Source organism: Oryx dammah, unplaced genomic scaffold (genome assembly GCF_014754425.2).
Source record: "Oryx dammah isolate SB20612 unplaced genomic scaffold, SCBI_Odam_1.1 HiC_scaffold_29, whole genome shotgun sequence".
NCBI classification, from domain to species: domain Eukaryota; kingdom Metazoa; phylum Chordata; class Mammalia; order Artiodactyla; family Bovidae; genus Oryx; species Oryx dammah.
In genome coordinates, this window is record NW_024070213.1 from 44,272,670 (window position 1) to 44,295,735 (window position 23,066).

The following is a 23,066-nucleotide window of genomic DNA, read 5'->3' on the forward strand; positions in this document are numbered from 1 at the left end:
TCTGCGGCTCAGGCTTTAAAGTGTTTGCAAGAGTTTGGCAGGTGGGGACTGGGATAGTAGAAATCTGTGCAAGAGCACTGGGTAATGAGTTTGGGGGCCACTGACACAAAGAACGCAGCCCTTCTGGCCGTCCCCGTGTACTCTCTCCAGTGAGTGTATGTGTTTCTGATCACATGGTTGTAATTTCTGAGACCCCATGTCTGTTCACCCAAAAATATCTGTGCTGCTGCACTAACCCATCCAGCAGTCGTCTTGTAGTTGGCTCGTGTTGCTGCCTCCATGCTTGGGGTGACGTTTACCTGGTATCACGTGAAAAGACTGAAACCCTCTCCACTGTCCCATCATCCCCTCCCCCTCATCTCCCTCTTGGTGTGGAACTGTAGGAGGAGCCTGGCTTCCCAGGGCCTCCTGCCTGGGACCCTGATAGAGCCGGCAGTCAGCCGGACCCTAACTGCTGGGACTAGAAGTAAAAGCAGCCCCTTCATGGTGGCACACAGAAGCTGAGTAGAAGGCCCATGGTGAGACCCCCTCTGAACTTTCCCTTCCTCCCCACCACTTCCTCTCTGTCACGGCCACCCTCAGCGCTGGGGAGCTGCTCCATAGGAGAGGTTATGTCCTTCACTGTCTCCCCTACTTCCCCCTGCATAGTGCTCCACAGATAGTCAGAAATAATCTCTGGCATCCTCATGCTGTCGACCATTCTCTGATGACTGGTGAGGTGCGGGAAGGCTAATAGAGCTGACAGCTGGCAGCATAGATTCTCTATAGAAGTTGTTTCCTGGTCCTCGGTAATAAGTTATAGTGACAGCTACTGTTTACTGAATGTTTACTGCGCTCAGTGTTCACGTACACACACCCTGAATTCCTCATTGTTCTCAACAGCTCTCCCTGTCAGGAGATGGCAGAAGCCATATTGACAGCTGCAGAAACTGAGGTTTAGCTAGAAAAATGGGGAAACGGTATCGAGACCTAGCCCTGTCTGACACCAAAGCCTATGTTTTTAGTAACCATGTGGAACCTTCCTGAGTAGTTAATTTGCTGAACATTCCTGCAAGAAAGAGCTGAGTCACTTGTGCTCCCTGGGACTTATAAATGAGATGTCTGTGTTCGCAAAGGGCATTCGGAATACAGTTTAGATTAGATTTGGCTTTGGGATTACAGGATAGGAACAAAGGGGAGACTTCAGGATCCTCGGCCACTTCCTGAAGCTGGCTTACTTTGGCCCAGTGTGGAGGAATCCTTGCTCTCTAAGTCCACAGTGGTTTCAGGTCATTGCTGAGACATGGGCCTGCCCAGCAGTTCCAGATTGCTTACAGTGGGCCTAGTCTTGGTTCCCTGGGCCACTCGGATGGGCACCGGTTGTTCCCTGGACTGACTTGGCTTCTTAAAGGTCCTCCTATTTTAGGCATTCAACAGGAGGCTTTCTCTTCAGTTCTTGAGTCCTGCCCCCACGCCCCGTTAGTCGTTGGGACCTGAGGATTTAGTTGTGGTTCATCTAAGAACAAAGGGAATTCAGTTTTCAGCAGCTCTTAATGTCTGTCAGTCTTGTGGAGTCCCCATAGGGACTCTAGGGTTGAGGGGCTTTCTCTCTTTCTCTGTTCATAACGTAAACATTCTGTGTATATCCTAAAATGGGAGAGAGAAACTTCTGAGGGGCAGAGAGTTGGGATAATAAGGTTTGGAGGAGACAGCCCTTCCTACTTTCTCCCTGGGGGGAATAATGCAGCCAGGATTGAAGGGCATCGCCTCAGCCAATTCAGTTAAGTGGCCCCGTCCTGGCTTAATAACTCGGGCTGACTTCCCAGTGGATTTGGCACGGTGTTAGGTTTCTCTCTCCCCAGACCCTCCCTTCGCTTTGCTCTGCACATGTGTGCTAACACAATTAGAGAGAGGTTGCATCTTGCAATAAGACAGCCTTTTTACAAAGGAGGGGGATCCTCTTAAAGAAGAAGGAGAGGAATTCAGAGGAGGGAACGTAGCACTCGAGAGTTTGAGTAGCACGGAGCAGGCTCTGTTCTCTCTATAAGGGCAGACGGGCAAGGGGGAGGGTGGCCGGTGATTTCCAGCATCTAGTGAGCCCCGGGTGCTAAGATTGTGCTAGAGAAATGGTCAGCTGTCTTTGCATTTGTTCATCCAGACTGTATCACTAAGGATCTGGTTGTTAGAGAACAAGAATGGGATTGTTTATGAAGGTCAGAGGTCCCAGTCTTCCGAGTTTGGTGGTCAACTGTTCAGAAATATTTCACAGTTTTAGTTGAAAACCTGAGCAGATGCTCCTGCTTTTGTTTACCCGTGGGGATCGGGTGACATTCTTCTCCCCTTCCCTCTTCCCCACCCCTTTGGGAACCAACCAATCACGCCAAGGAATGGATTTCAGGGCCTCTCAGGCCTCCTCCCAGAAGAGTGTGCCCAGCAGCAGTTCTCTGGAGCCTTCACTGGCTGGATGTTTAACTCCTGGGTGTCTGACTTGCAGTGAGCTCCTGCCATTGCAGTTAGCTCATTCTGTCGTTCACCATGCCTCTCTGAGCCCATCTAATGTTAAGTAAGCTTACCCAGTCCCCAAGGGAAGGCTCCTAGTGAGGCACAGTGCAGTGCTTTGAACTTGAAGAAGCTGGCTTTTGAAGCCCTAGTTCTGCCAAAAACCAGCAGCATGACCTTGGGCAAGTTACTTTCCCTACTTGGACTTCATCCCCTTTCTGCTAAATTAGAGGGAAAGGAGGACAGGATGAACATGTATGACATAGCTGTATATACAAGTCACCAGCCAGATTCTCAGTTTTATGTACAGCTAGCCTCAGGTCTGGGGAAAAGCGTTTAACCTGTGTTGAGTGCCTATTTTGAAGCAGTTTGTTTTTTTATAGTTTGCCCTCTGCAGGGCAAGTGCTGTTCACCCAGTTTCATAGATGAGAAGAGTGAAGGCTAGAGTCTGTCCAGCTTGCCCAAGGTCAAATAGCGAGGAAGGCTCATCTGGCTCTAATGCCCACACTTTCTTCCATGCCACTGGGTTGGCTCGAAAGGCCCTCAAAGTCCTTCTAGCATTTCCAAATACCCTGATAGTTTTAACTCCTTAATAGCTTCTTGTTCTGCCCTGTAGAGGGACTACTGTCTCCCTTTCCACAGCCCTGTTAGTAGAGCAGGTGAATAACTTTTCAGAAATGACATTTCGGCCATCTCCTGAAAGCAGCAAAAGAAAATGATGCAGCCATCAGTTTTCTCTTTGCATCACAGGGAAGTCCTCATCCTTCAGAGCAGCGGTCCCCAGTGTTTTCGACACCAAGGACTGGCTTCATGGAAGACAATTTTCCTACGAATGAGCGTGGCGGGGTGGCTTCAGGATGAGTCAAATGCATTATATTTATTGTACACTTGATTATTATTACATCAGCTCCACCTCAGATCATCAGGCATTAGATCCCAGAGTTTGGGGACTCCTGATTAGGGCCAGCATCTCCTGCTTCCTCAGCATTCCCTTTCCTCAGGCAGATATAGGTATTAATACTTCCTTTTTCTCTTTGCCTTGTGTTTTGATAGTTGGATAAGAATCTCTGGTTTAAGGGAAGGGTGAAATTTTTAAAAATCCCCTTTATTCAAAGCTTTTCTGTGAGCTAGAGACACACTATTGCATTTACTCCTGGAATCACTGTGATATATATAGCCCTGTCAGGAGCTCCCTCTATCCGAGAGCTTGGTTTTCAGTGTAGTTTCTTATAAATTATTCTAGCTCTCTGGCTGGGGGACATGTTGCCCCGTGAAACATGCTGTGTTTCTCTTCCTGCAGTTTAGTTGAATACTTTTAAATCCACAGAGAAAACAGCTTTTTTTAGGTGTGTTTCTATTGATTATTGCTGCTGATTTTAAATTATAGTAGTAACCCTAAAATGTCAGATTTGTTAAGGAGTCATTTTTTATTTTTGTTGTGGGTTAAGAAAAATGACCATAAGCAAGTCTCTTAAGTTGTAAATTATGAAGCCAGGCACTGACCCAGGTGTTTTATGTACATAATTTCTGATTTTCGTGATAAATGTGTACTTATAGATGAAGAAACAGTTAAGAGTGGTTATAGTACTTGCTCAGGTCACAGCTAATGACTGGTTTAGTACTTTGATTCCAGATCTGTTTCATTTCCAAACCTAAGCTCTCTCTTCAGTACCATGCTGCTTCTGGAAGATGATCTTGAGAGCTGATTTAACCATCCATGCCCATTCCTCAGCTCTGATCACCCCAGAAAATCCATATGCTTTCTTTTTAAAAGAGATATACCGTTTTAGATGATAAACTTCACAATTGGGAAAAAAAAATTAAGGGAAGTATTTTCTGGTCTTTGCCAACTTTTATAATCAGGTAACTTTTATTAATGTTTAGTTTGAATTATTTTTACTAAAATTTAAATCCATCACATCTAATTGTAAGTGAAAATGCTAAGTTGGTGGCTGTTCATCCTCAGATTCCAGAGAGTTAGGGGTTTCCACTGTGGTTTGGGGTGCACAGGAAGAGGAGGACCTTAGAGGATGAATTGTATATGAGTAGATGGAGAAAAGCAGAATTTTCTTGGGGTAAGGAATTTGTCATTTGCTCCATCATTTGGTACAGCCTGTGTCTACCATCTCTTTGAGCACCTTAAGATGGTGTTGAAAATCCAGTGGAAGATGGGTTGGTATTACTTAATGGCCATTTGCTTCACCCTAACTCTTTTCAAGAATTGCTTATGATTTTGTTCTGCCACAGTGATGTTGGGCTTTGCCAGTTGTGTGCAACAAGAGAGTCACACAAAAGAAGTATATTCACTACACAGTCTCTGCCATATCAGCCTAACAAATGTTTCAGCAGCATTTACTTGTGTGTCTGCTATATGCCAGTTGCTTGGCATAACACTGATGATTCTGAGATGAATAAGACATCCCTTTAGGATCTCATAGTGGAGTGGAATTTATAGTCTCATTTAGGAAACAAGACATATAAACATATAATTAATAATGAAAGGCAGTATATGCTTAAGAATATTTAAAAAATAAATGAACTAGGGGCAGCAGATTTTACTGGGGTTCTGAGATGAAAGGGGTAGGGTTTGCCAGAGTAGTAAAGACGGAGTTACTTTATAGTTTCATCCAGGATATGCAATGGGGCAGAGCTGGGGTGAGATGAGGTTTTTTGGTTTTTTGAGGTTTTTTGGTCACTTTCAGTGACAAGGCAATGGAAATGGGTCACAGAATTAAGGTAAGTATCCTAACATTGTTGATGGAGCTGTAGCCAGAGACTGGGAAGGAAGACTCCACAGTTAGCATTATAAATGGGGAGCGTAAAGGTGGCAATAGCCAGTGTAAACGACAACAACAGTTTAATCTCTGCGGAAACTGCATTGTTAGGGAAAAAAAATTGGTTCCCAGGTTAGCATCCCCCCGCCCCCTGCCCCTTAGCTTTTTAATATAGTATTCTCTATATTAGAAATGCCTTGCCATTTACTCTTGTTGGTTTTTAAAAGTTGGAAGACTTCAAGCTGAGTCCACACAGAGACATCAGTAGGCCTGTGTGCTGTGTGCATGGCTTACGGTGGCCTTGTCCTTGATGACCGCTGCATATTTATGAGGGTCCCTCCACAAAGCCCACCCAGGGAAGAGCTCTTGTTTTTCCTTTTTTAGGTTCCTGAAACTTAACCTAAAACTCTGAGGTGGGAGAAGGTGTAGGGAATGAAGTTTCTTCCTTCTCCCTCCCCCTACTCCATAGTAGCTTAATTTAAGTACCCTGTGGAGATAATGATAAATGTGAGAAACTTCAGGATGAAAAGAACATTAGAGACCAGAGAGGTCAGGGGAGGCCATATCAAGCTTAAAGTGGAAACTATGTTACAACCTAAGCAAGGAGCAACTGATAGGCCTATAAATAGGATTTTATCTCCTCTCAGGACATTTTTGGCGTGGTTGTAGCTTCCCATGTGGGGGACTATTATGTTTACTAAAAATAAACTGTGTTTCAGAAGCGATTAAAGTAAGTCCCACTGAACTCATTTATGTTATTAAAAATGTAGTCATAGCCTGAAAATAAATTTATAGAGGTTGATGCATACTAACTGTTGAGAGAACTTGGATATTGAAGCCGTCCATCAGTTAGATCTGAGGTCAGATGGTCTGGTCCAGTTTAATGTGGCGTATTAGGCAGGTTGCCTTCTCAGAAGATAGTGTTATTTCATTTCTGCTATTCCAGGAGTCCCTCAAACCCTAGCTATATATTCAGACTCATTCAGACTCATAAATGGGCATAAATAGATGATAAGTGTATCATCTAAGAAAGACAGAGTAGTTCTAATTCTTCAGAAATCTTACTGCTAAGTTAAAGCTGCTTGGCTATGGCCATTCAGAGCAGAAGAACATATGAATCGGCCATACCTTTGGTATCCCTTCTGGAGAACAAAAAAAATCCTTCAAGCTGTCTGAGTTTGTTTCTCACACTCTCCTTATCCTGACTGTAGTCCTTTAAATTGTGCAGCAAATACTTGGCATCTAGCTGCCTGTCAGCCAGTCTCTGACGCCTCTGGATAGTTTGTTCTCTTCCTGTGAGTATATTTGAAATTAGTAAGAAGCATCTATTAGTTTTAGTAGCCTATAAGAAGACTAGGAAAAGCTGACATTCATTGAATAGTAAAACTGCTTAAAGCATATTTCTCAAAGTTATGTGACCGTGGGATTCTTTTCGAAATCTAGTGACATGAACAACAGAGTGCAGTGTGACTCATGTACATTCTGTTTGTGGATTAGTCACCAGACATGGTCTCAAAGTTGAGTTAATGCCTTCAAAAAGTGAAATCATTTACTTTTTTCAGACTTCAAAACTAGCTTTGGAGAAGTTAAATCATTAAGTGCAAAAATAAAAGCAATTTAAAAAATGAACGCAATTGAGCTGTTTTTGTTTTAATATACTGCCTATGCACATGTTAAACATCTTTTTCCTGTTCCTGCTTGTAGTACTTCACATTTTATCTTTATTTCTCAAAGATGGCATCTCACTCTTAAATGATAGGTTGTTGCATACTCATTAGAAACTGTATATATGTGTTTAGTATTTTTCTTTAGAATAAATAAATCAAATAGAAGAAATATTACTAGCATCAATTTATAAATTGTTGAACTACCTAATGACAGCTCGTGAAATGCTAAAAACATGGTAATATATTTTAAATGTCATATTCACGAACTGCTTTAAACCCTTTTCTACTGGTCTCTTTCTCCCCTTTATAACCACTCAATTCCTTTCTTTCTCCCAGTGCTTTTAAGAAGGAAACTGAAGTTCCTGATGTAGTATTTTTTTTTTGACAGATAAAGAGATAAGAAAGTTGGTGAAAGAGGTTCGACAAGTTCATGGAATTCCTTGCGTCCCAAACCCAAGATTCTGTTGATTGCTTTCATCTAATTTTTCTTGTGTCTCACACTTATCAGCCAGCTGTTACTGTGGTAATGGCAATGATAGTGAATCATGCTCTGTTTACAGAATAGCTAGCATAATCTATTGTATCTGGCTCTGAAGAAAACCCTGTGTCATTACTATCATTTTACAGATGACAAAAATGAAAGTATATATATTTGACTTTTTTTATTACTAAAATTCAGGAATTGTTAAGTTGAATTTTCATTTCTGTCATACTGGTGTAGAATGGTTAGGAGCACCAGATTGTGGGGATAGACAAGTTGATTTTTGGCTGAGACTTTCAGCCTAGACATTTCAGGATTCTTTGCAGTCTCTGTGTTTGTCGTGAGGCGTGTATACTATTAATATGTATAGAGCTTTCTGTGACGTTGAACTTTGATTTGTAAAGTTATAGTAAAATAATTTTTAAAGGTATCACTTAGGATTAAGTTCAGCTACATGCAACAGAATCCCCCTCCTCCTTTCCCCTTACCCCAAAGTGGCTTAAACAAGACTTTGCCTTTGATGAAAACAGAGTATGGAAGTAGGCAGCTCAGGGCTGGTGTAGTGCTCAGTGGTTATCAAGGATCCAGGATCCTCACTGCTCTTTGCTTCTCTGCCTGTAGGATGTGACCCAGATGGTTGCTACAGCTCTGGCCATCATTCCTGCATTTCCATGGAGCAGTTTAGAGCAGGAAAAGAGCTCCCTTCCCCTACTTAAAAAACCTTCCAAAAAGTCCCATATAACATTGCTACTCATATCTCATTGGCCAGAACTTAGCCTATGGCCACACCTAGCAGCAGCGGAGGTTGGGAGATACACCCCTTTCTTGGAGGGTGTGTGTATTAATCCTTGGATGAAAACTGGGGTTTTGTTACTGAGGAAGAAAGGATATTGGGGAACCACTAGCATTCTCAACCTTGGGGACCATCAGAATGACATGACTTTACCTCCCATATGGTGCAGAAGACCATTCTGTAGCTTCCTTGGGACCTCTTCAGTCAGTCTTTGCTGTGTTGTCCAATAAAGTGATTTTTCCCTTGAGATGTATATACCTTTATGTAAACAGTTTTTAAAAAATGTTAGTAGAAGACAATAAGGATCATTGAAATTTCCATTTAAGTTCAACTATGAGTTTTTTGAAACCAGTTTTTTGGGACTACAAATAGTATAAAGTGAGCTTTTTAGTAAGCATAAAATGAACTGTTAAATATTTAGGTGTCTAGTCATTAGTAAAGGAAAAAGTGTAAATTTTCCTTCAGTTTTTTGAAGCCTGGATCAGCTATTAAATTATATGTTTCTTGGGGATAGAGAACTTGCTTATTTTAATTCAAAATTTTATGTTTTTTGGACAAATAATACATTTATATGATTCAGCACTCTAAAGGTACCAAATGGCCATACAGTGAATGGTTGCTCCCCAATTCCTACCTTGATTCCCCAGTGTCTTTCCCCTTGAAGCAATGGATGTCTTCCCTTTTATATATAGTTCCTACTTAAAAAAAGAAAGAAATTCAGTGGCACTGTGCTATACATTGTTCTGAATCTTTCTTTTATCACCCGAAGAGATGCCGTGTCCCTTCTCCACCCCGCAGGGCTATATAGTGCTCCATTGTCTGGGTGAACCATCATTCATTAACAGAAGAACCTTGTCTTGTTCTTATGTCTGTACCTGCTCTGTAAGCAACGTTCATTCATATTGGTTAAACCGAACTCTTTGATTCAATTTGACTATGCAGAATATTTTAGAAATGAGTTATTTTTAGTGGTCGAGTATTCCAACTAGCTGAGGGGATTTTCCCTTCTTTAAGCATCAGGATGTTTAAGAATTACTTATTTTGGAAGTAAGTCCTTCTTAAATGTATTACTTAGCTATATAGTTTAGTCCTTCTAAAATTTATTACTTAACTACAGTTTTTCTAACTGTTATAGTTTTCTTAATGGTTTTAACACAGTTGTCAACATCAGTTATTGCTTATGACTGAAAAAGAGTGATATCTAAGAGCTTTTCATGGTTTTGCCTTGCTAAATGACCTTATTTTAATATGTCTGCTTTTTGATAACTTATCTGCCTTTTAGATTTTTTTTCTCTTGGTCTCTTGCACCTGATGTGGCTGCCTCTCCCATAATATTTCTCTTTCCTCTGGTACTTATTCCCTACTATTTCTTAGCTCCCTTTCCTAATTTGCTTTTTAAATGTTCAGTGGGTAAGTAGCCAGATAATCAGGACAGAAATATTTCTAAAATTAAAAAAAAAAAAGATTAAAAGAAGGCCTGGCAGAGCTTTCCTGCTGATGAAAGTGCATGAGCATTTCGATATTCAGGGTATTTAGAAGGCCTTTGGTGGCTCAGATGGTAAAGAATCTGCCTGCAATGCAGGGGACCTGGGTTCGATCCCTGGGTCGGGAAGATTCCCTGGAGAAGGAAATGGCAACCCATTCCCGTATTCTGGCCTGGAGAATCCCATGGACGGAGGAGCTGGGTGGGCTACAGTCCATGGGGTCGCAAAGAGTCCAGCTAAGCAACTTTCACTTTGTTTCCTAATTATTACCACGTTGTAGAATAGCTCTGTCCAGTGGATCTTCTGGGATGATGGAGATGTTTTATATCTGCCCTGTCTGTTATTAGTAGCCACTAGGCTCTTGTGGCTCTTGAGCACTTGAGACTTGAGGCAAATGAGACTGGAGAACAAAAATTTTAATCTTCATTAAAATCAAATAGCCACACATGACTAGTGGCTACTGTGTTGGATGTATGGTTCTAGACTAAATAATTAATGATGAGCTTGATTATAGGAAATCTTGGGTTGGGATGCTGTTTTATTGTACTGAGCAAAACGCATAGTATTGGAAGGAGGGCGATTTAGAATGTAATACTCAAATTAGATACTCAGATATGCAGATGACACCACCTTTATGGCAGAAAGCAAAGAGGAATTAAAGAGCCTCTTGATGAAAGTGAAAGAAGAGAGTGAAAAAGCTGACTTAAAACTCAACATTGAAAAAACAAAGATCATGCATATGGCATTCCAGTCCCATCACTTGATGGCAAGTAGATGGGGAAACAGTGGAAACAGTGACAGACTTTATTTTCTTGGGCTCCAAAATCACTGCAGATGGTGACTACAGCCACAAAACTAAAGACTCTTGCTCCTTTGAAGAAAAGCTATGACAAACCTAGACAGCATATTAAAAAGCAGAGACATTATTTTGCCCACAAAGGTCTGTATTGTCAAAGCTATGGTTTTTCCAGTAGTCATGTATGGGTGTGAGAGTTGGACCATAAAGAATGCTTAACACCAAAGAATTGATGCTTTTGAGCTGTGGTGTTGAAGAAGACTCTTGAGAGTCCCTTGGACTGCAAGGAGATCAAACCAGTCAATCCTAAAGGAAATCAATCCTGATTCGTTAGAAGGACTGATGCTGAAGCTGAAGCTCCAATACTTTGACCACCTGATGCGAAGAGCCGACTCATTAGAAAAGACTCTGATGCTGGGAAAGATTGAAGGCAGGAGGAAAAGAGAATGACAGAGGACGAAATGGTTGGATGGCATCACTGACTCAATGGACATGAGTTTGAACAAGCTCAGGAGATGGTGAAGGACAGAGAATCCTGGCGTGCTGCAGTCCATGGGGTCGCAAAGAGTTGTACGTGACTGAGTGACTGAACAACAACTCAAATTAGCTTAAGGTAAATAATTAAATTAAAATTGCTTTTCATGTTAATGTTATGGTTATTTCAAGCTGTAACATTCTAAAGCCATTGGTGCTGGCCTGTGTTTATGGTTTGCAGCTGTGATAAGACTTTGAGTCCTCTTGGTAACTAGGGTGATATTAGTTGCGCTCTAACTTTATTTATAGGACTTGGTTAGACACTTGCCTAACCAGAGTGCCAGAAACTCCTACAAATAACTTTGACCTTCCCTAGCAAAAAGTCAAAGAATAAAATGACCCACAGCAGAAGATCTAAGTTGTATGCTGTATACGAAAAATATTACTTTCTAATGGAGAAATCTGTAGCAAATAAGAAAACAAATGAGTATATTAACTAATTATGGATTTTGGTAACTATTAGGAAGAAAATTGGAGAAGGCAATGGCACCCCACTCCAGGACTCTTGCCTGGAAAATCCCATGGGCGGAGGAGCCTAGTAGGCTGCAGTCCATGGGGTCACTAAGAGTCAGACATGACTGAGCGACTTCACTTTCACTTTTCACTTTCATTCATTGGAGAAGGAAATGGCAACCCACTCCAGTGTTCTTGCCTGGAGAATCCCAGGGACGGGGGAGCCTGGTGGACTGCCGTCTATGGGGTCGCACAGAGTCGGACACGACTGAAGTGACTTAGCAGCAGTAGGAAAAAAATAAACAGAGTACAGTGATACAGAGAATAAGTGCTGTGGGGAAGGCCTTCCAACTAGAGAGAGTGGTCTGGAGAACATTAGTTGAGGGGGTGTTGTTTAAGCTGAGATCTGAACGATAAGAAGTAGTCAGCCTTAGGGAGAATGAAGGCAGCCTGAGAAGGGATTTCAAGAATGGGATAAAGGGACTAAAAGGGTGCTCAGGAGAGGGATGGACTTTCTCTCTGAGGAACTGGCACAGGATCAGTGTATTTAGAGCATAGTGACTGAAGTGGACGTAAGGATGTGCAATGCGGTTGGAGAGGTGGGCAGTTAGCAAATCAATCATGTAGCACCTTCAGAGCCGTTATAAGGACTTCAGGTAGAAAAAAGTTAAGCATAACATGAAGCTGCCAGAATCAAAGGCGTGATATGATTGGATTAGAAAGTCCCTCTGGCTACTATGTGATGAGTGTTTTGAAGGAGAGCAGCAGTGAAAATGGCGGAACTCCTGTGATGTTCCAGAAAGAGGTGATTGGAACTTGGGTTCCGGTGGTAGAGTGAAGATCAAGACGAGTCACACACACACAACATGCTGAGGGGTTTGATATGAGGGGTGAGGGATAAAGGGAGGGTCTCTCACTTCCGTAATTGCCAGGTAGTACCCCCTACGGAGGTAGGGAACGCCAAGGACATACCAGTTTCAAGAGAGGTGTTTAAGAGTCCAGTTTGAGGAGAGTTTTGTTTCACCTGCTTGTGAGGCAGCTAAGCAGTCATATTGCAGCATGAGAAGAGTTCTAGTAAAGGGCTCTAACTTGGTAATTATTAGTGTGATGGTATTTGAAGCAATGGGATAGGTTGAGAGAACTCAAAAAGAAAAGGGTGACTCAGGATTGAGCCCCAGGAAACACTTCCTTTTGAAAGGTCTATTAATGGAAAAGCTGAAAAAGAGGCTGAGCAGAAGTAATCATCGATATGGGGAAAAAAGCAGGATTGTAGCAAGTTAGAAACTAGCAGAAGAAAATGTTTTAAGAAGGTTGCCAACTCTGTTGAAGAGGTCACTTAAGTTGAGGACAGCAAAATGTCCATTAGGTTGAGTAGCATGGATGTATTGGATTGGCCACAAAGTTCGTTTGGGTTTGTCTGTAAGATGGTTCAGAAACTTGAACAAACTTTTTGGCCAACCCGCTAGTTGCCATTGACCAAATGGTTTAATGGAGTCGAGGGCTTGGAAACTATTTTGAGTAGACTGAAGAAGAAATAAGAGGTGAAGTGGAAGCAGGTATAGATACTTTTTAGGAGAAGATTTACTCTGAAGTTGGACTACCCTGATAGCTCAGTTGGTAAAGAATCCACCAACAATGCAGGAGACCCTGGTTCCATTCCTGGGTCAGGAAGATCTGCTGGAGAAGGGATAGGCTGCCCACTCCAGTATTCTTGGGCTTTCCTTGTGGCTCAGCTGGTAAAGAATCTGCCTGCAATGCAGGAGACCTGGGTTTGATCCCCGGGTTGGGAAGATCCCCTGGAAAAGGGAAAGGCTACCCACTCCAGTATTCTGGCCTGAAGAATTCTATGGACAGTCCATGGGGTTGCAAGGAGTCAGACATGACTGAGAGGCTTTCACTCACTGTGAAGTAGTGAGCAGGGAAAAGGAGAGAGTGGCTGGGGAGAGGTGAGGGGCCCACAGAGGATTTTTGCACCTTGATTCAATTAGTCAGTTGCCTACTATCGGACTTTTTTTTTTTTTTTAAGGTTTTTGCTCTTAGATTGCTACAGCAAACTTCCTTCTATGCTTGTGAGGATTTTCTAAGATAGGTTACTTGGAAGTGGAATTGCTGAGCTACAGGCCATGAAAGTTTCAGAATCTGAAACAGATTCTGGCCAAACAGACTCCCAGAGTGATGCTGCCAACGTACACTTTCCCTGTCAGTGTGTGAGGGCAGAGGGGAGGTTTTCTGAAGATGGACATATGTTTATTGCTGGCCTGACAGTGAGTGGAAAGGGGAGAGAGTTATGAGGCAGGAGAGAGGAGGTAATCAACAGAGCAGCCTGGTTCTTACATGGGTGCTGGCAGATGGGATGTGAGCCCAAGTAGTGAAACAGGCCTTTGGTGCGAGGCACACTTCCATCATTGTAACAGGATGTAAGGAGGAGATTCACACGTTTCTAGGTAGGATTGTGGATTTGGTGGACAGATGAGACTGAATGCTTCTCTTTTAAAGTGAAGTACTTAAGTAGAGCAACAGCTGATGGTTGAGTTGTGGGGAAAGAATGAAGTAGGTTTCAGGAGAAGGTAAGAAACAGTCATTTTGGAGAGTGAGAAAGCTTCTGGGGCAGCTTTGAGAGGACTGTTCGGCATTGCCAAGGGCCCAGTTGAGGTTTGTGGTCATGAGTATATAGTGAAGTCAGTCAGCTTGGTCATGTGACTTTTCTCCGGCAACATTTAGCTGGTTGGGAACAGGCACAGAGAAGGCAGATACGTGTATTTAACCAGGGTTCGAGTTTTGCTATATGCCAGTGATGGAGGGGGCAAATGATTGAGGATATTTGCAAGGGAGGGATTATAATCATGGACCATAGAGTCAACGCTGGACATACGAGGGAGGAGAAGACAGAAATGGAGAGATTTCCCTAGTGGTCCAGTGGATAAGACTTTGCCTTCCAACACAAGAGGTGCCAGTTCAATCCCTGGTCAGGCAGGTAAGATCCCATATGCCTTGTGGCCAAAAAACCAAAACATAAAAACAGTAACAACATTATAACAAAGACAAATTCAATACAATGGTCTATGTTTAAAAAAAAAAAAAAAAAGACAGGACTCAGGTGGATAGATAATGAACAGGTCATTGAGGAGGTCGGAGCTCGTAGCAGAGGGGATACCAGAGCAAGTTGGTTGGAAGGATGGGAGGTTATTTGAGAATATGATTGAAACACAATGAGGAAGAACATGGCTCTTAAGATATTGTTCATTTTTCATCTTTTAGGGACGATCACTCTGGGTTCCCTAAACCTGGCAGTCAGAGCTCTGACACATCTATTTGCTGGTAACTTTTCCGAGAGGTGAGAAAGGGACTTCCCCTTTTCTCTGTGTATGCATCTAGAGTTCCCTAGACATTATAGAAGGTAACCACAGGATCAGAGGAGGTTTCCAGAACCGTTCTTGTCATGACACCTGTCGTAGCAGCAACACTCAAACAGAGCCACAGCCTTTGGAAATTGACTCGCAGTTTGTATTCAGTGGGTTCCAAGCCTCATCTCTGTCCTTTATTGTTTGAAGTCTTGTTACTGAGCAGAGATAAGAGCGCAAGGGTATTATCCAGGGAAAATTTTCCTGTGATCTTGGTGGATTTGATTTTATCAGTGAAAAAGTGTAGTGTAGGACTAATCTTGGAGTCTTACAAATTTATGTTTAACTTGTGGCACCTTTACTCACTGGTTGTGAGACCATGGGCAAAGTGTTTAGCCACTTTAAGCCCCAATTTTCTTCCATGCATGAAAAAGATAAAGTAGGGCCTTCCTTACAGAGATGGCATGAAGATGCAGTGAGATGATGCAAGGAGAGTTCTGGCACATAGTATGTTCTCAGCAAATAGTAGCTGTTGGTGGCATTATGGGGGCTTCCCGGGTGGTGCAGTGGTAAAGAATCTGTCTGCCAGTACAGGAGATGAAAGAGGCGAGGGTTCTATGCCAGGTCAAAAAGATCCCCTGGAGAAGGAAATGGCAACCCACTCCAGTATTCTTGCCTGGAAAATCCCATGGACAGAGGAGCCTGGCTGCAGTCCTTGGGTCATAAAGAGGGGGACATGACTGAGCACAGCACAGGTGGTATTACACTGAAATCAGCAGGCGGCAATGGAACACTCTCTCTCCAGTTAGTGCTCCAGAGTGGTTTAGATGCCGTCACTGGAAGGTGACAGCCACGGCTATCCTGTCCTGCGTAAGTCTGTGCTACTGCATGAGGACTAGCACCTCAGACTTCAGTGTGCTTGTGACCCAGCTGTGGCTTTTGTCAATGATGTTGATGTTAACTCTGTAAGTCTTGGATGGTGCTAGAGATTCTTCCTTATCTGGGAAGCTCCCAGTTGACACTGATGCTGCTGATGCTGGTCCGTGGGTCACATTTTGAGTAGCAAGATTCTATTAGAGAACTGCCCTGTGGGAATCCTTGCTATTTTAAGCTGAGAGGAAATGAGGTTAAAAGAGCCCCATTCTTTAAACTTTTTTTTTGAGTCAAATTCAGTTGGACTTCATATGGCCCATTTCTGTAGCTCATTGCTGTGGTGAGTCTGTGTTATCTCTGCAGATCCTGGAAGTGAAAGGAGTAGAAATAATGTAGAGAGGGTTGCTTCATATTTCTTTAGAAAAATTTTCAATGTCTGACTTCTCAGGAATATCTTTGCAAAATTGTATCGGTTCTCCAGCTGTACGCACTTTGCCACATCAGCCTTTTACACCAACAGAACTACTGGCATAAAACATGCAGTCTCATATTTAAAAATGAATAACCAACAAGGTCCTACTATGTAGCACAGGGAACTCTGCTCAGTGTTATTTGGCAGCTTGGATGGAAGGGGAGGTTGGAGGATAATAGATACATGTATAAGTATGGTTGAATGCCTTTGCTGTCCACCTGAAACTACCACAACATTGTTAATCGGCTATACTCCAGTATAAAATAAAAAATTAAAAAAAAAAGCAGCCTCTTTAATTGTTAGACTTTGAGGCAGAGTCAGAAATGTGGCTTTAAACCCTTTCTACCACCAGACTCTTCACATTACAACATCCAGTGCTTTCAGAAGCAGGAATTCAAGATGCATTATCAGGTTAGAATTACTGGCAGCACCCATATTGCTATCGCAGATAATCTGATTTTTCTTTCCCAGAAGCAATCATGCCAGACTTCCTCTGTGGGCCCTCCCGAGAAGAGTGCCTTCTCTGATGCTTTAATTCACACGTTCTTTCCTCCAAACTAATATAGAGGCTGATAAGCTTCAGAGAACCATTATGTAGCCTGATAAAGTGTTCTCCTGATAGAAGGAGGCATACGTGGGTCCTCATCCTGTGTGTAAGACTGGGATCCTTTTGAGAGGGTCTTCGTCATGTCCAGTTGTTAGATGTTTGTGTCTCTTAAACTGAATCCTGCATAGCAGTAAGGCAGAGCTTATTTGACTTGATTGGAAAGAATTTTGTTTTCTCCTACCTCTTTGTTTCCTTTTCTCCCCTTTTCTTTTTTTTTTTTTTGTTTTGTTTTTAAGATTAGGGAAATGTGGACGTGCAGGAGCATGATCCACTTCTTTTGCCTGTGGGTTTTTGAAGGATTTTTGTTTGTTTGTTTTTAATGTGAAGAAAACACATAGAACAGACTATTCACCTGATTATTAAGATTATGATCAAAAAAGGAAGACATGCATTGAGAGTAGAAGTTTATGAATTTCCTGAGGTTCCAAAGAAGTTTACAGTGATTCCACTCATGGAAGTTTTGGAGGTAGTTCATAGGTTTTTGTGACGCATTTAATCTTTTCTTATTTCAGGGATCTCATTTCTCTGTTTTTCTCTTGCTTTGCTCCAGGAGAACAGGGGTACCATTATACCATCCCAAATTTGATTAAAAGATAAAACTATAAAATGACAGTAATATTTTACTGTATTTGTTTTTAATGCTTGATTAAGAATGAGTATTAACTTTTTTTTTTTTTTTTTAATTCTTTTCCCTTGGGTGCACTGCATAGCTTGTGGGATCTTAGTTCCCTGACCAGGGATCAAACCCAGGCCCACAGCAGTAAAACCACAGAGTCCTAACCATTGGACCATCAGGGAAAGTGAAAGTGGCTCAGTCATGTCCGATTCTTTGTGACCCCACGGACTGTAGCCCTCTAGGCTCCCGTGGGTAGCCTGCTAATCTCCTGTCTGTGAGATTCTTCAGGCAAGAATACTGGAGTGGGCTGCCATACCCTCCTCCAGGGGATCTTCCTGACCCAGGGAATCTTCCTGACCCAGGGATCGAACCCAAGTCTCCTGTGTTGCAGGCAGCTTCTTTACCGTCTGAGCCACCAGGGAAGCCCCCTGCAATTTTGTGTCTTCAAAGAATTTGAAACGACTATAATCTCTTCACGGCGTGATTTTAATGTAGTTGTTTAGGATGGAGTATAGGAAAGTCTGGTGACTTATGATTTCGGGCATGTGCTGTGAGACGAGAGCGGAGAGTTGCCTGTGAACATTGATTATATAACAGGTGCCAAGCAGCAGTTTATAGAAAGCCCAGATTTGTTTTCCCATTTTAGAGAGAAGGTTGTCTCTGTTGTAGACTTGGAAGTTCTTTCTTCTGTTCTGTACTGGACCGGAGGTATTCCTGACTTCAGAAGATGCGAAGAAGTTTTGCATAAAGAAAAAGAAAAGATTTGGGTGAGGCTGAGAGGAATGCTTGCCCTGCCTCTCCAGGTTTAAATGAGTGGGAGTCTGAGGTGGGAGGAGGGGCAAGGTATAAGCTCTCTTGAGAAAGGCACATGTTTAGCCTGGAAGAGAACAGGTGACTTCACTTCTGGGGGAAAAAGACACTCCACCACAGCAAACTAAGACAGAGCTCGCTCCGCAGCCGGAAGCATTATACAGGAAGGGGAGGGTGCTTAGTACCTGTGCTGGGCCTGCCTTGACTGTGAGACTCGCAGACCGTACTTGGAGATTTTATGAACAGGAGAGAGCTGTTTCAACATGTTTGAGGGGAACAGAGCCCTGAGGCAGCTGAAAGGTGGAAGACCTCTTGTTTTTGTTTTATTTTGTTTTTCCTTTAAGGAGTTAAAAGAGTAAAATATTCCTCAAGACACACAACCCTCTGAGAATGTATTGTGCACCTACTGTGTGCAAGGTACTGTGCAAAGATGCCATGGCTCAAAAGAGGTGAACTGTACCCTGAAAAATGTGAATAAAGGGGGTAAGGTTGGTAGGTACAGGTAAGTACCTGTGATAGTAACTGGCAGGGTTGGTGAATGCCACTTGACAAACACCAAGCTTTCAGAGGAGGAGATGTCACTTCCAGCTGGGATGGGTTTTGGATTTGAACATGGAAAAATGGGGAGGGAAGTAAGGGAAGAGCATTGGCCTGTGGTAGAGAAACCACCAGGACAGGTGACGGGATAATACTTGTCGTTCACCACTGAACATAATGGCCAAAAATATGCCTGGCATACACAGGAGAAACTCAGTAAATGTCTAAACTGAACTCAGAAATCATGGCCAGCAAGGGCATGGCAGACAGTTTACCTAGTGTTATCACTGGATCTAAGCAACTCCAAAAGGAGTTTTATACTCGGTTTTTGCTTCAGGAAACAGAGGCCTAGACAGGTTAAATAACTTGCCCCAGGGCATGGTGACAGTAATTATAGACCAGATTTCAAGCCCAGGTTTTGTGCCCTGCCCCATCCCCATGCCTGGTAAAGAATCTGCAACAGGAGAGGCTCTCTTGATTTGAACTAGGGCAGTAGTAGTAAAAAAAGATGAAAACCTTGTGAAGCTTATTTGAAAATTTCTCCATGTTTTAAAATCTTCTAAGATTCAGAATTATGCCTGGTAGACTGATAGTTATTATAGGATTGTGGTTGTGGCATAAGGCTGACCTAGCAGGGAGGGAATGTAGGCTCTGAGCAGGCTCGGCTTCTGCACGGGGCTCCAGAAGAACTGAGGCAGAGGGCAGCCTGGGCTCACTCCCCTTGATCTTGGAGGGTAGAGGTTTTCTGATTGCTCCATTCACATTTAAAGAAGCCGTCTTATTCTAGTTGTCCAGCTACTAGAAACCAGTGCCGGTAGTTTATTAGGAACCCCACCCATTCCTGCCTTTTGCAATAATCTTTGTGAGCGATGATTGTGTTTCTTGAAGTAGAATGACACAGAGAGAGTCCCTGAAGGCAGATACACAGAGAGTGTGCTGTACACTCGGGTTCAGACACACGGGGCTGGGAACTCCCAGAGAGAGAGAGGGAGAGAGAGAGGGAGAGGGAGGGAGGGTGAGAGGGAGGAGAGAACAACAGAACAGTCAGCTGGAGAGGAGGGAGGAGGGGGGAGGAGACCGGTCGTTTTAGATTTTTAAATTCAAGTGACTGGGGGGGGGTTCTCCCCACCCTGCACTTCGGCCCCCCATTCTGGCACCTCCTTTCCTCCAGTCCACTGAAGGGCCTCTCTGCAGTCCAAGATCAACTGGCCGCTGAGTTTGAGCAGCCGGGTCTGACATGATGTACCTCTGGGTGAGTACCGAGTGCTGCGGGTGAGGGCTTGCACTTGCACATATAAGGAGTGGAAAGCTGTGAGATTCTGCTCCCGCACGAATGGCCTTCCCCACGGAGCGCGCGGGCTGCCACAGCCCCTTCTCCTCACAGGTGTGAAGGTTTTAAAACCTCGCAGGGATTGTGACATTGGCCTGCACTTTTTTTTTTTTTGAATGTTGTTTACCTTGTTTGATTTAGGTGCTAGGGCTGAGCTCCCAGTGCAGCGCCATCCCCAGGGCTTGGGAGGTTTGGAGAAGGCACATGGGGCAGGAGAGTGAGCGGTCACCGCAGGAGCTGCAGGTTTCCTGGCGGGCCACGGCCTGCCTGTGTTCTGTCTGGGGGACACTGACCTTGATAGCCAAAGCATCTCTTCACATACTGAGAGCCAGTAGGTGGCATGATTCTTAATTAGGAATAAGCCTTTGAAAGTTTTTAGCTAATAATTTTTATTGTCCTTCACAATAGAAATGTGAAGTAGGTCACTGTTGTTATTAAAATTTTATAAGGGAAGTAATTAAGTCAAAAAGAGTGACTTGCCCATAGTTAGGAACCAAGTCTGTAGTGGCTTGAATAGTAATTCATAACCAAATGTTACAAAACAGTTTCTATTTGTCAGGAACTTAGTACCACACATTATTTTAATTTGTTAACTCCTGTGTTGTATTTTGGGATGGAGGAAACCACACTGGGATTAGAGAGACTTTTAAATTATGAAATGTGATCACTTTTAGGAGAATGACCGGGAAAATAATACAGGGGGGGAAAGTCCTGCTGTTAGTTGGGAAAACAAGAACATCCATAATCCCTTGCAAAGATGGCGGTGTCTTCTCTTGAGGAGACAGTTGTTGTGTGTTGCTAAGGGAGCCACCTAGATGTGATGCCTTTGGCTACTGGCCAGCTTTTGAGTTTCCCTTTGCCCTTTGCCCTTCAGCCTAGATGTCTGGAATTGCAGAAACCTACTTGGCTCAGGCAGACTAAATTAAAAATATCAGACGGCAGAATTTTAACTAGGTTTATGGCAATGGAGCTTGATCAGAAAGGGGTGTGTGTGTGTGCGCGCTCGCATGTGTGTAAGGATTGTTTTTCCTGCTTTCCCCTTCATATTTGAATATGACCTTAAAATCTAATTTCTTCCTCTCTGTTGATTTATTTTTGTGGTATTTCGAGGAAGTCAAAAAACTTTTCTGACACACTTATGTCCTTGAAGTAGTTCTTCTTATCTCTGTGAACAAGGAGTCTGTGTCCAGGGTCTTTGCAGACTTGTTAGTGGGACTGATGGCTAGCTGTAGGCCAGAGGATTGATTATTCTGTCTTTCGATTTGTTTGGAAGAGAAATTATGAAAGGAAGCAAGTTGAATTAGTCTCATTTCTACCCAATTCATGTTTGATGAAAACAGACGGTGACCTCTGTGCTTATATTACACTTATTTGTAAATTAGTCTCAATACCCTTTATTTAGCCCCAGAACAGGACTTTTCATCCAGAGTACCACATGCGGGGTTGAGATACATGTACACCAAGATAACTGTTCCCTTCTATCCCAGGAGCAGCCAGGAGGGACTCAGGATCCCCCTGATCACTTGGTCTGTGTGCACTCTAGTTTGCTACTTTGTGCCATAAAAATGCTACCATTTTCTGTGTGTGCCATGACACCTGAAAGATGGGATAGCACTGTGTAGAGGGCAAAGCGTGTCAACTCTCTTTATGATCACATCTTCTTGCCCAGTGCCTCACACACTTGTCAGATTCCAGGAAAATGTCCAGAAGGAGCCATAGCTGCGTGACATCCAAGTTGTTTCCTTAGAAAAGGAACCCCAGGTGGTCAAGCGATTAGTGGGAGGCCCTGAAGGACTGCTGCAGAGAAAACTTACTGGACCAGGAAAGGGGATCAGAGTTTTGTCCAGGCCAGCATCCAGCTACGGGATACTGGACAGTCATTGAAGTCTTCTGACCTCAGTTTCCACATCTATAAGATATCCCTTCTAATTCTAAAGAATTAGATATTTTATAGATGTTCCAAGAAGACACTCTGTTGTGCAAGAAAGTTTAGTGTCTGGAAGGCATGAGAGAGATATGAAACATGTCACCCTCATCACCTGCCTGGTTTGGTACCAGCAATGGCTTAAAGGCACTGTTCTAAACATTCTAGAAAAATTGCCAAACTGTGTTTGGTTGTCAGTACCTCTGTGTAGTGTGGACATTCTTAGACAGGTAGAGCTGAAGAGTAATGGGGAAAGATCATCCTAGCATTTTGGGTTGTGCAGTTGGACATTGCTCATTAATTTGCTCCTTTGCATCTAAAACTCTGAGATAGAACTCTGTCTTCTGCTCTATACATGTATTTTTGGCATATCTCCTCCCCACCTTCCTGTCACCCTTCTTTATAGTGATTCTGCTGTCATTGGGGGCAGCATGATATGGCACAAAGAGTATAGCTTTTAAAGACTTTACTAGGTCTAAATTCCACCTCTTACTCCTGGTTGTATGGCCATGAACAAGTACTTAAGATCTCTGAACCTCAGTTTCTTCATTTGTCCCATAGGGAAAATAATGCCCGTCGTACAGGATTACTGTAAAGATTTGAGATAAGCCATGAAACGTGCTTCACATGATGTACGGCACAGAGTAGACGCTGAATGCTTTGAACATTCAGCCGACCACTCATTACTCCAGAGCATTTTCTCTAGCATGTAAAGGATGCCTTTGAATGCATGCAGGGAGAACTTTGATAAACACAAATTAGTTTTATGTTAATGTCTCCCATTAATCAGTTTTTTAAGTACTTGCGACTAGAAAACTCTCCTCAAAGTTGCCTCCGGATGGAGAACGTCCCTTTTACTTTTTGCAAACTTGTTTTTGAAAGGGTGCAGTACTACTGGGCACTTACTGTGTCACTTATTCTCTCCATCTCCTCTTCAATGTCCACAACAGGGAGGGCAGCAGAGAGAGTAGGGGGCAGAAGCAGGGGAGAGGGAGGGAGGAGACACATGATTCCTGTGCGAGCGTGCACACACACACAGGTTAATAATTATACAATTTAAGTCCAGGAAACAAAATTATAGACCACTTACTTAAAT

General features: G+C 43.0%; 1 protein-coding gene across 22 annotated transcripts in view; it reads left to right on the plus strand.

Moving 5' to 3' along the window:
* Positions 1 to 23,066, plus strand: part of RBFOX2 (RNA binding fox-1 homolog 2) — a 289,582-nt gene that overhangs the window by 109,906 nt on the left and 156,610 nt on the right. For 3 of the 22 annotated variants that reach the window (XM_040234753.1, XM_040234752.1, XM_040234754.1), the window contains exon 1: positions 19,762 to 19,968. The exons of 18 other annotated variants lie outside the window; for them this stretch is intronic. In XM_040234753.1, coding sequence (XP_040090687.1) covers positions 19,954 to 19,968 — 15 coding nt within the window. In that variant the 5' untranslated portion in view covers positions 19,762 to 19,953. Of the gene's footprint in view, positions 1 to 19,760; positions 19,969 to 23,066 lie in introns of those variants that run through there. One more of the 22 variants, XM_040234750.1, reaches the window with a different exon arrangement.